We start from the raw sequence: 13,625 nt of genomic DNA, 5'->3' as shown, positions 1-13,625 counted from the left end.
TTCTTAGGAAATCATATCAACAAAGCTAATGTACTGAGCACTGCTGACCTTACCTGATGGAGAAGCTTCTGTGATGCCAGCTTTACCCACATTTATTTGGAGATTTCTGCTGTTCACAGATAAGCTTCATATACATTAGATTTCCTTCTGACTGCTGGGAGAATGATTCACTTCTCTTTAGAACTTAGCCTTTTTACTCTGGTGAGCAGTCTCAGGAAAGTGACTCCTGACAGTCAGGTTGCTGAATGGGTTAAGCAGAGAACCCCAGGATGAGCACCTAGAGCACCAGAAAGAAGCTTTCCCATTCACCAGTTCAGGAACAGAAATGATTGATTTGGGCAGTAGAGGTGACTTTATTGCGTACATTAATTATCCTGATAAATCATTGATCTACATTTGGCAATGGAATAGTGTTTGGTATAAAAAGATTTCAAATCAGGAGCCACAGAATGTCAGACTCAGAGTGTATATAGCCTTCTTAATTTATAGATAAGCAAGTGAAGCCTAAAGAAGGTAGAAGAAAGAGCCAGGGATTTGAGCTGAGGAACATCATGGTCTTATGCAGAAGATAGCTCCTTAGGGATGGCTTATATTCCACCACCAGGTGCTCCATTGCACCTGACTGAAGAGTTTCTTAGCCTTAGATTTATAATCTCCAGAAAGAACCATGTGAGTCTCTTTAAATGGATGAAGCAAAAATTGCTCCACTATAGTCTTGCTTCCTGTTGCTTCTCAGACTAACTTTCTTTAATACAAGGGCATGGCTCAGATAACTGTCTCCCCAAATCAGCCACTCCAAGAAAAATGCATCATGCATTTTTTTAATCCAACAGTTAACTGATGCTACCATAGTTCCAACTTTCCAGGATGATGGAGTCCATCTGGGTCTCTTAGGATCATAAACAATGCAATGAATAAAACAGGCAATGAACTTGGTGCTTATGTGATCATGTAACACCTTTTTTTTCTTTTAAATTTTTTTATTGGTGCATTATATTCAAACATCATATTGGGGTAAAAACCTTGTGTGTACAAACATGTACTCATCGCTGATTTAACCCCTACCCAATTCCCACCCCATTCCCTCCCCGTCCCTCCCTCCCTTGATTGGTTTAGTGACTGACTTCGATATGTTTAAGTACATTGTGTGTTTTAGAGATTTTCCACTTCCCGCCTCCTTTCTCACCTTTGGATACTCAGCTGTACCACCATGTGACCTTCATAGAGACACTTAGCCTATGTTTTCTCAACTATCCAAAAGAAATAATAGTTCATTCCTTGCTTACCTCCCAGGGTTATAGTGAAATAAATCCTTCATTAATGCAGAATGAGATGGTGTGATATCATGGATTAGTACATGGAATTTGACAGCAAAAATACTTGGGTACAAAACCTGGGTACAGCTGTGTATGGTGGCACACGCTTGGAGTCTCAGCATTTGGGAGGCTGAGACAGGAGGATCACGGTTCTCAGACAGCCTTAGCTACATAGTGAGGCCCTTTGCAACTCAGTGAAACCTTGTTTCAAAATAAAGAATAATTTTACACATGTTCAGATGTAGACCCTCATTAATCATGATAAGTCTTCCTCCTCTCCTATCTTTTCATTCAAACTTTGCTGGTATTTCCCCTCCATTATCTGTAGTCCAACTGGTATCCTTTGTGTTTCCTAGTTTGGATATATTAGAGGAAACATATGTACCTTCTCCTCTGTGCTTGGCTGATCTCACTTAACATAATGTTCTCCAGGGCTTTCCATCTTCTTGCAAATGATATCATTTTGTTCTTCTTTATGGCTGAATAGAATTCCATTGTGTGTATTTCCCACAGTTTTGCTATCCATTCATTTGTTGATGGCGATCTGGGTTGGTTCCATATTTTGGTTATTACGAATTGTGCTGCTATGAACATAGGTATGCATATGTTGCTGTAGTTCTCTGAAGTCAACCCCTTTGGAAAGATACCCAGGGGTGGTATAGCTGGATCATATGGTGATCTATTCCCACCTTTCTTAGGAATCTCCACACAGATCTCCATAGTGGCTGAACAAGTTTGCATTCCCACCAACAGTGTAAAAGAGTTCCTCTTTCCCCACATCCTAGCCAGCAGTTGTTGTTGTTTGATTTCTTTATGCTTGCCACTCTGACTGGGGTTAGATGGAATCTCAGTGTAGTTTTGATTTGCATCTCCCTGATGGCCAGTGATGAAGAACATATTTTCATGTATCTATTGGCACTCTGTATCTCATCTTTTGTGAAGTGTCTATTTAGCTTATTTGCCCATGGTTAACCTGGACAACCATTGGTGGGAGGAGGGAAGGGAAAACGGGTGTGGGGGGGATAGGGCACCAAATATAGTTTAAATGTATACTATTTAAGTTCAATAAAAAAATTGTTAAAAGAAAAAAATAAAACTAGTATTTAGAGCAAGAGAAAAAATAAAATTTTCTCTCACACACACACAAAATTATCCTGACAGTTTTCACTAATATCAGGTATTGAATAAAATTCCTTGAAAAACTGAAAAAAAAATAAAGAATAAAATAGAGGGCTGGATAGCTGTGAATGGTGGCGCATGCTTGTAATCCCAGCATTTGGTAGACTGAGACGGGAGGATTGTGGTTCACAGACAGCCTCAGCTACTTAGTGAGGCCCTCTGCAACATACTGAGACCCTGTTTCAAATTAAAGAATAAAAAATAGGGCAGGGAGTATAGCTCGGAGGTCAATTGTTCCTGGCTTCCATCCCCAGATGAGCAAAAAAAAAAAAAAAAAGAATAGGGCTGGGGGTGTCACTTAGAGGTAGAATTCCCCTGGGTTCCATCCCCAGTATTGCAAACAAACAAAAACAACAAAAAAAAACAAAACACACACACACACACACACACACACACACACACACACACACACAAAACAAAACCCAGATACAGAATTCCAGAGATTTATGACATTGAGTAAATATTCATTCGCTAAAAACTTTGCAAAAGAGGTATAATATTAATGAGAGACTCATGGAAAGAAGTACATTAAATAATGTACTAATGTAAAAAGTATATGAAATCATGACAAGAAGTAAATGGAATAATGAAAATTCTTAGAAGAGTGCCTGGTAAGTAATAAAACCTTGGTCTGGTTTATCTGCTTTAGTGCCATGCTAAATGTGTACAAAAATTGCAAGAATCTAACATAAAATCAGGATGGCAACATCTTTCAAGTACCATAAATGCCATTTAAGCAGATGATTGACTTAAGATTATGGTGTTTCGTATTTAAAGCCCAGAAGGAATCAAGAGTCAATGATTTGGGGAGGTCTCTGGAATAGGATCATTCTCTATGATAACCAGAAAACCTGTGGGAAAAGACTTTCAATTTTGATACATGACTAAGATCCAAAGGGCAAGGTGGTAGAACCAGGAGTTGAAGAAAAATAGATGTACATATTCACAAGGTGCATCCCAAGTTCATAGAATTGTCCTGAACCAATTTTATGTTAACTCCAGGAACCACCACCTCTATACACTGATTGTATATATCCTGAGAGGCCCATGGTGCATCAGATACTATGCTGGGTCTTATAGCACAAAATCTAATTCTGCCCTCTCCTGAGGGCTATGACTATAGACTATGACTATTGAAGATGACTGTACAAGTAAGTACAGATATTCTGAAAATAGGCAAGATGAATATATTCCTCTAACAAGCACTCTTTGAGGTATTGTCATGCATGTATAGAATCTGCTTCAGGGTCAGAGTGTCATGTGGGCTCATTCCAAACTCAAGTCAGCATCAGGCTTCTCTGCCAGAGGAAGAGCCATCATAAGGGAAGTTGGTATTCCTAGTGGAGGCCATGAATGACCTCCCAAGATTATCTGTATCCTGAATCCCCATTGACTAATAGAAATTAAGTCAGCCTGACTACATTCTGGGTCACACACAAACAATATTTTATGTAGAAATCTGAGGTGTGATAGGATGACACATGTATCACAGGCTGTCAATTTGTTCATTTCCTAGAACTGACATTCATGGTAAAATATTCTTAAATTAATTCTAATTTTTAGACACTATCTACCAGAACCTGTGTGACAATGCCTTTAATGCAACCATAGGAATAGAGGATTTCAAGATCTTTGAAATGAAGATTAGTACCTGGAGACTACAAATTAACCTCCTTTTAAAGTAATTCATGTAAAAATCTCACTTCAGAAAATCTTAGAATCAGCATTTCTGTAAAAGTAAGCTTCTTACAAAACGATTTCTGGTTTCTTCCAAATGGATTGGGCTATGGAGTTTCAGTTTGGATTCTGTTATGTATGAAAAGATGGCCCAATGTTCTACCTGGCAGTTTCCTCTGGGTGAAGTTTTATTTATTTATTTGTATTTATTTTGATGGTACTGGGGATGTAACCCAGGGGCCTTCTACCCCAGGCTACACTCGCAGACCTATTTTATATTTTCTTTGGATACAGGGTCTCTGTCTCTTAATCCAGCTGAGGCTGGCTTCGAACCTGCACCATTGATCCTCCTGTCTCAGCCTCCCAAGCGCAGGGATTACAAGCGTGTGCCACCATGCCCGGTTTGGGTGGGGGTTTTAGGAATGAGAAAATATAGACGAGTTGTAGGGCTGGAGGTACCCAGAAGAGGAAAAGCCAACAGAGAGATGAGGGAGGGAAGATTGCTTGAACGTTTCCAAAATTTAGGGTTAAACTGAGAGTTGTATGGTCAGGGCTGCTTGGTCAGAAAGGTCAGAAAGATCCAGTCAAATCCAGTATAAATCAGGTCCAAGTATGTCTTCCAACTTAATTAAGATGTCCCAGCGAATGCAATGGAGGGAAGCAACTTGGCTCCCCAGAGACTAGATGACAAGTGCTGCAAGCATGACAGCAGGAATGGGCCAGACTCAAGATATCCTTTCACTTCCTCTTTCTAGTTCCCTCTCTGAAACCTGCATTCACTCCTCTTCTTCCATGAAGGAAATATTGTTTAGATGCAGCCTTTCTGACCACATACCTAAAAGCCACGTTCTTAAGGCTCCTGCTGGCAGGGGTGAGTAGGAGGAGGAGGAAGGGAGAAAGCTTGCCTTGGATGAAGGAAGACAAAGACTCCTTTCCACAGTTTATGCTCAGGCAGCAGAGTGCATTCTGGGCCTCAGCTGGCTGGCATCAAGGAAGGCCTGGCCATTTCCATCTAGCCTCTCCTCTGTTGGAGGAGGGTGGCTGGGAGGGGGAGCTCCTTCCACAGAGCCCAGTCTTTCTATTTGGTTTTGATATCAGGAAGGGAATGCCCCTACCCCTCTTTGAAGCAGCAGCTGTACCACTTGTCTCTTCTCTCCTTCCCGCAGGCACTTCTGTTCAGAGTGCTGCCTCTTGCTGGCTCCTTCTGCTTCTGCTAGGTCCTCCTGCTGACTGGGAAGAAAGTGCACCAGTGGAGTGACAAGCTGTGGAACTCTTAAAGGAGAAGCTTTCCTTCTGTTGAAAATGTATTTACCTAGAATATTACTATTATATTTTGTCCCAATCAGTATAAGCTCTAGAGAAAAGTAAACCAGATATAAAGTGACCATAATCACCATTTAAATATTAATCAGAGATACTATGGTTTTCCTTAAATATTTTTTAAGCAGATGAAGCACTAGCCGTGGTTACAATCATAGATAGCAATCAAATGCAATTTGAGGATCATTTATATCATTTAGAGAGGGCATAAAGGTTGAGAGCAAGGGAGCTGAGTCAGGCATTCCCTGTCACCTTAAAGTCTCACAATCTAGGCCTAAAGCTAAACAAGACACAGAGATAATATACAAACCCTTGGCACCCTTCTTGCCAGTAAATCTCACAGCAGAGTCTTTGACCAGAAGAGTCTACAAATAGTGAAATTGATAAGCCAATTTGAGATATAGTCCTCCTTTGGCCTCCTAGTGGTTGATTTTCTGTCAATCAACTAGTATCTGTTGAGGACTTGGCCCCATGCAAAATAAATAGATATCTAAGCAAACCCCCCACTGAATGCTGGAGTTGCGGAATATTGCAACCTTGTTTCTGTATGTTAATGATATGTTTTATTCCTTACAAAGAATATGAAGGAGAGTATGTCCTGGGCCCATTCTGGCTCTTATACTCAAGTCATTCACCATGAATCTATGATATTTCCTACTGGGTCCATCTCTCAATAGCTTACCAGGTTCTAAGTTTCAATGTGAACTCCTTGTTAACAGTAAATCGTATTTTGAGCAAATCATGCAGAAGGGGCCTCAATTAATTGTGGGAGAGGGAGTAAAGCTATGGATGCTTTTGAGAACACAAGATAATATTAGAGAAGTTTATTTAAATAGAAAGAAAACCAGGGCAGCATGAGCCAGATGGCTACTGGTTCAAGTTTCTAGTTTAATGGATGGAGAAACTGAGGGTCACAACAGTGGCTTGAATGGAACACACAGAGAACCACTGCAATCCTGCTCTTTCAAAGCTCAATCTACTTCTCTTCCTAAGAGCTCCAAGCCTAGGATTCCCACCACATGCCAATACTATTCCTTCTGTACAAGGCCGGGAGGAAGGCAGGCCATAAGACTGGGACTCCAGAGTGCTCAAGCTCCTGAAATGCAGAAATGTTTCAGCCCTTCCTGCACCCCTTTCTTATAAGACCAGGAAACTTTTTTATTGAGGGCATTGGCTAACAGAATTCACCCCTTTCTGGATTCAGAAGTGCAGTCTGAGAGGAGGAGTGGCAGCCCTCCATGGGATAGTAAGCACACACTCAGCAGTGTTCTGTTTCCCTGAGGAGGGAAGTGCAGAAGCCTTTGCTCAGGGCATAGGCTGGCTGTTCCAGAAAGGTAATAATGGAACCTAGTTTACCCTGACCTAACCCCCAAACCAGGACCGCTCAAGGAACAGAATTGGTGCCTACCCTTACAATTTAACTAAAGCTTGAGTCTACAGCTTGCTAACCTACTAAGTACATTTTTTTCTGCAGCCCGGCAGGGCACTGGGGCATGCAGGCTGGCTGGGATGCTAAGTTCTACAGGGACAGTGAAGGTGACTGCCTTTTCCTTCTTGGACACCCATACTCTGGTGCTGTGGGCTCGAGGGATTCCTAGGACACAAAAGTTTGCTTGGTGTTTTTGGGTCTAAGGAGCATCTCTGTGCAGGGGCCATACGCCAGCAGCTAGGGTCTGCCCCCATTCCAGAGGCAGTTTGGGCCCCATTTTCTGGTTGCAAACATTAATTGCCCGTGGCAGTAGCTTAAGGTGGGGATCCCATTCACCAAGTCCCAACAAGCCACCTTCCTACATCCCTGTCACTACTGGTCCCAGGCCGGGTTTGGGGTCCACAGCTGTGATGGCTGCCACCCTCTGATTTTGCCTAGGGTGGGTGGGGGTCCAAAGTGGTGTAAGCGGGCGGAGCAAGCCCCTGCCAGATCCGGTGATAATAACGCGCCTGTTCCATGTCGCGGCTTGGAGCTGCCCAGGCTCCGCCCCTTGTGAGTGTGTAAGTGTGTGATGCTGCTGAGGCCGCCGCTGCCGCCTGTGCAGCCGCCGCCGCTGCTGCCGCCCCGGCTGCCGCGCTGCACCGCGCAGCGCCGCTGCCGCTTCATGGGCTGCCCCCGCCTCTGCTGCCGCCACCAGCCGGCAATCTGCTAGTAGGGCGGCCACACCGGCCCAAGCCCGCAGCTGCCGCCGCTGCAGCCTCAAAGCACTAGGCGCGCGGTCAGCTGCAGACACAGCGGACTCCAGCCAGCAGCCAGGCGTTTGCCCGCTGGGTGCCATAGCCGCCACCGCTCAGGAGCTGAGGACCACGCAAGTCCAGCGCCCACCGCAGCTGCCAATGCGGCCAGGGCACTTTTAGCCTGAGAGCCAAGCTGCGCTGAGCAGCAAGCTAGCCTTGTCGCGGAGAGCCTTGCCAACCCTCAGCTAGCAGCTAGCAGGGACAGACGCCTGCCTGCCTGCCGCCGCCACACTTGGCCACTATGGATCTATTCGACTTTTTCAGGGACTGGGACTTGGAGCAGCAGTGGTGAGTGTTAATATTTGCTTTCTCCTTTGATAAGCGTATCCTCCAGCGGCTTTGGGGTTTTCCTCTTTGTTAAGAGGAGCCAGAGCTGTCATGGGGGGGGGGGCGCCTCGATCACCCTCCCATTTGCTCTTGGCCACCTCTGGCTCTGGCCACTGGGACTCCTTGGTCGGGTGCCCAGGTGGAGCGGAAGGTGTGGGAAGAGGGAAGGATGTAAGCAAAAGCGTCGCTTTGCACTTCAAGTCCAAAGAGTTGCATTTGCCCCACAGCGGATTTGGTGCCACCCACCCAGAGGCTGAGCCCACTACCTTCACCTCCACCCGGCTTTTCTCTCCAGCAGGTCATGGGGTGGGCCTCTTTGCACCCTAGATGCCACTGGCTTGAAATGCCTCAACTTTCCAGGTGCTTGGCGTCCATGGAGGAAAGCAGCAGCCAAGTGCAGCTGGGCATCCTCCGCTGCCTTGGCGGCTGCCACCCCCCACCCCCTTCACCTCCACCTCCACCTCCATCTCCTCAGGCAAGTCTCTCAGCAGCCTGCACACCTTCCTAATGCCAGCTCAGCCCAAATTTCCCTTTGCTCTCATAGCTTTCTCGGGAGCACACAGTCGGGGCCAGCTTTGGTGTTTGGCTTTCTAGACTTAGGGTTTTTGAAGTTGGCCCCCAAAGTCTTCCACTCCGACATCAGTGCACATTTAATTGTCGGCTGGACCGCGGTGGGCTTCCCACTGGAAGATAGCCTTAGGTTTGTGTAATGGGAACACAACTCGGATTCAAAGGTGTAGGGCTGTATGCTCTCCACAAAATACCCTAAACTTGTTGCTCAGAGATTTTCAAAGATGGTGCAAAGGCGACTGACTGAAAAGCCAGAAAGTTGCTCCTCTTTGTGGGATATACTGGAGCACTTACATAAAGACTGACACACGCATGTTGTTATTCATTAACTTTTTAAAAACTTCACCTTGTACTACAAACGTCATTTTCTCTTATTTGTTATTATACCTTAACATACCAATTTTCCCATACATCCCAAGGAATTAGATGGCAAGGAAGGTGATGGCAGAAGCGACTTAGAATTGGGATCTTGGCTATAACCCTTTTAAATGTAGTTAGAACCATAGATAGTATCCACTACCCATATGAAGCCTTTTGTAATGTTTCAACTACTAGCGACGGTTCATTATGAATTCTGCGTATGTTTATATGGATTTCCCTTGTCGATGTGATATTTTAGGCAATTTCCTTCTTTAGAAAAGGATCATACTCTTAGCCAATGTCTTCATTATGCCAATGAAGACTCCTTTAGTTGCAAACCCAAGATAACCAGAACTTAAAAACATCTTATTTCTGCAGCAATTAATTCCAGGTAGATATCTGATGCACAAGTTATGCCATATCAGTATTAATCTGTAAGGCATTTTGAAGCCATGCAGATTTTTATCAGCTCTGCTGAGAAACATTGTAACATTAAAAAAAATCATGCTGTTATTTAAAAGTAAAACAAATCATGGTAAAATGAGTTCTCAATTGAATATTATATTCCTGCACACAACCTTTCCTCTGCTTCATTAATTTATTTTGCATACAACTGATAACCACATCATTATTATTTGCATATAATTTGCCTGATATGTGGTGTGAGTAACATCCTTAATTTAACAAATATTATTCTAATTTATTTCATGGGTCCAGTTCAAATGTTGAACATATACAAGGTATTTAGTTGTTTTAAATGTTTATTACATTATTTAATTCCAGTTTAATCTTATAAGCAGTTGAATGTTTAAAGAAGATTGGCTCTTTCATATTTGATTTAATTTTTAGGTAGATGTGCCCCTTCCCCCTTTTGGGAAGCTATATTTTCTTATGGAAAATGCAAAACCCTTTTATCTTTAAATCCATAAATATGTCTTATCAGTTAAGGAACCTACAGACATGGACACTCACTGGACATTATTTGAAATACTGATGAAGTAGTATAACATATTTGCATAAAGTAGCCTGCCTTTTGTCTCTCAGTACATAATTCCAGAAAATTTCTTCTTACTGCTTTATTGTGAGAATCAAGTTTCCTTGTGCATCTGTGTTTACAAACATTTGTAATATCGTCATGCTTCTGTGTTTTGCACAACACCATAGAGCAAAAGAACATAGATGTGACAAAGACACATGAACTAAAAAGACTGACATTGTCTTTAATGGCTGTCTGCATCTTTCCAAACTCTCTTTGGGCATCCAGAAAACGCCAGTTAGATGTTCATTATCTGTTTACTTCTTTACCTTGAGGGTAAGTAGCTGCTTACAGGGATGGCATCCACTCCCTCCAAGTCTCTGGAGGACCAAGGGAGTAAAAGTCCCTTGAAAAGTTAAGAGGCTTATTTACAGTCAGGTGTTGTAGCACACACCTGTAATCCCAGTACATGGGAGGCTGAGACAGGAGAATTGCACGTTCATGACAAGCCTCAGCAACTCAGTGAGGCCCTCTGCAACTTAGTAAGACCCTGTTTCAAAATAAAAATTAAATAGGGCTGGGCGTGTAGCTCAGAGATAGAATGCCCCTGGGTTCTATCCTAGTACCCCTCACATACACAAAAGAAGAAGCTCATTTACATAGAACATGTTTTAACATTCACTTGTGTAACAGTAAATGCAGAGCTGTTCCTTCTGCAACCCTAGATATTTGACAGCTTAGAAACAAACTCCTTTTCCTGGACGTAATAAACAAAGATTGTACACATAGACATATGTATTATTTGCAAGATATATGTATTATTTGCAAACACACTGACTATAGTAAATGAAAAGTGCATGCCCATTTATAGACATACACATTTGTCAGGACAAATGCAATGAGAAGGCTGGGATATGAATGATGCTGCAATGTGCAGGTATGTGCAATATCTGGAAACATTCACATGCCTAATGGAACATATCACTGGATTTTACAGACTGCAAGCATATCTCCATGGGTCATGCTCTGGACTCAATTAAGAGGCCAAAGCTCAAGTTCTTTAAGATTCCTGAATGAATGAGCAATGTTCACCTGAGTTTGAATTTAATATGAACCATTCTGTGAAAGAAAAGGAAGGCACAGATGTCTATGTGAACCAAAGACATCACTTGCTCTTTAAAAAAAGGAGAGGTAAAGGAAAAAAAATTGGATTTCATTATTCAAATCATTTCATAGACTTGTCTATTGTAACCAAGTAAATTAATTCTCGAGGTATCTGGAGAGCATGTGGTTAGATTTTAGACTTGTTTGCCAGCAACAGCAAAGTCATTAATCCCCATTTAAGAGGAACAAAAAACAAATTCCAAAAGCCTACAAAATGGACAGGCTTTCAGTCTTGTAAGCATTTTCTTCCAGTATTGATTAGATATTGTTTTGTGATAAGCCAAGTATTTTTGCATGCATGGGATGTTTACCTTTTTTTAAAAATATAAATAAGGAATGAAAAGAAAAAAAATGAAAATACACAAAGGCACACATTTTTAAAATAAAAAAGAAAATTAAAAGAACACCACCAAGACAGAAAAGTTAAAATGTTAAAAATCCTAGAGAAAATTGTAATTAAGTGCTTGTGACAGTAGCAGGAATCTTGCTGTGAAGGACAGCATCAATTGTTTGTAGTTTTTATGTCATGTCTCACAAGTAGCCTAATTAGAGGCTAGCTTGCAAAGAGCATTTATAGAGGAAAAGACTTAAACTCACTAAACTGTTATATAAATAGAAAGTTCAAAGGTCTGCCTAGAGCTGTCAGGGCTGAGAAGGGGCCATGTGCAGACCAGGCTTTTCTTTTTTTGGTGAAGGTAACCCCTCCCAGCCTGCCCCAACAACCCACACTTTCCCCAGTTTTCCTCAACCTTGAGGGGCCAGGGGAGGGGGGACCCTGCTCTACAGACAAAAGTGAACTGTTCCTGCTCCTGCAGGGCATGGCCGGTATACCCCTCAGCCCTGCTTGCTTATCCTGCAAAGGTCTTTCCACTGCAGTCTTCTTGAAGACCATAAAAGGGCTGTTCAAGGACCGGAAGGTGTGGAAAATAGAGAAAACACAACTGTTACCATCTTGGGGCTACTACAACCATGGTGTTTGTGTGGATGTGTGGGTGAGGGGTCTTCTTTTAATTAAGCCCGCAGATTTCCAGGAATTTTTGTTTTCTACCTTCATCCATTTATCTTTCCCTTCTGTGGGATTTATGTTTTTCCTCTGTGGTCCATTGAAAGACAAATTATCTATGATTTTCCCCCTCTAGTACAACTTGCATTTTCCAGTGTGTTTGAATAGTCAGTCAACAAAACTTTATGGTTGAGTTTCTTAAGGGAACATATGGGAGTGGGGCTTAAGGGGGTACAATTGTCTTGCAATAAGGTCTTCTACACAACCTCCAAAATCTCATCTCCCAAAGATTAAAAGCTGTATTAGTAAATCTTAAAAGACATATCTATTGGGCAAGAAAGAAAATTGTCTCATGTGATACATGAATTGTTTTGCTAATGATTCAGTCAGGCATTTAACAACTTTAAAATATACACATCAAGATAAAAATGACTGCCCCAAAATGAAGCTGCCATTATAGACATAAAGAAGATTCCAAACATTTAAGTATTTTGTCGACAGATAAAAATTATATTGTATTAAAATATACTAAGTATTGTTTAATAGAAATGGCTTTAATGTGCTGAACATTTATTTCATGCCCACTAAGATTGTTGCATGCACAATTTACACATACTGAAAATAATTTAAAAAATTCTAAATGTCTAATAAAATAATAATTTGTGTAACAATATAGAAGGTGTAGCCCTGAGAGTTCATGACTCTAGGTTATACTTTAAAGGCAGAAATTACCATATATTTGATTAGCCTTTCATATAGACAAAATAACTGGTATAGTGACTACATTCTTTATTTTTCATTTTTTCTTTCTTTTTGTTATTGGTATGGGATAAAGAAGGAAAGATTTTTGAAGCTTTCTTATTTATAAATAGAAATAAGCATGTTATTGTTTAAAGAACCTAAGGCCACAATTTTTAAAGTGTATGCATGTGTGTTTGTGTGTGTGCGCACTCACATGTGTGTACTTTACCTGTAGTAAAACTCATCCTCATTACTATAACTGAGTATTTACTGGATTCTCCAAGCTTTGAACTAATTTTTTTAATACTCAACCTCACTTAAATATTCCAAATAATTTTATGAAATAGATTGTGTTATGATCTCTATTTTCAGAGATCACTGCTACTAAGTGATTCAATCCAGGTTTCAACATAGATGGAGCTGGCCATTAACCAAGGCTATTTTGATTCTTAGTCTTTCTAAGACTATGTGGCATATACTTTTATACATCATCTTGTTTGAACATTGTTAGAATGCACAGATGTTGCATCCATTTTTCAGATGAGCAAACTCAATCCTAGAGATATTGTGTGACTCACAGCCTGGTAGTGATAGAGCTTGTTCATAAAGCTACATTTCCCCATTTATATGTCAGGTCACTTTCCACAAACCCTAAATGGCTGTTATTTATTGTATGAATCTGAGTACTTAGCGCTCACTGAAAATAATGGCCTACATCTGTATATTATGGTTGCATGAAAAATCTGCGGAATTTCCATGTAATTGA

General features: G+C 41.6%; 1 protein-coding gene across 4 annotated transcripts in view; it reads left to right on the top strand.

Moving 5' to 3' along the window:
• Window positions 1-7,959: 7,959 nt before the first annotated feature.
• AFF2 (ALF transcription elongation factor 2) overlaps window positions 7,960-13,625 on the top strand; it is a gene marked incomplete at both ends in the record, with an annotated part of 650,103 nt that continues 644,437 nt past the window's right edge. For all 4 annotated transcript variants that reach the window (XM_080718539.1, XM_080718538.1, XM_080718537.1 and 1 more), the window contains one exon: window positions 7,960-8,006. In XM_080718539.1, coding sequence (XP_080574665.1) covers window positions 7,960-8,006 — 47 coding nt within the window. The remainder of the gene's footprint in view (window positions 8,007-13,625) is intronic.

Source organism: Muscardinus avellanarius, assembly GCF_963383645.1.
Source record: "Muscardinus avellanarius genome assembly, chromosome: X".
NCBI classification, from domain to species: domain Eukaryota; kingdom Metazoa; phylum Chordata; class Mammalia; order Rodentia; family Gliridae; genus Muscardinus; species Muscardinus avellanarius.
Note: the sequence above shows the minus strand (reverse complement) of the source record. Positions and strands in the feature narration are given on the sequence as shown.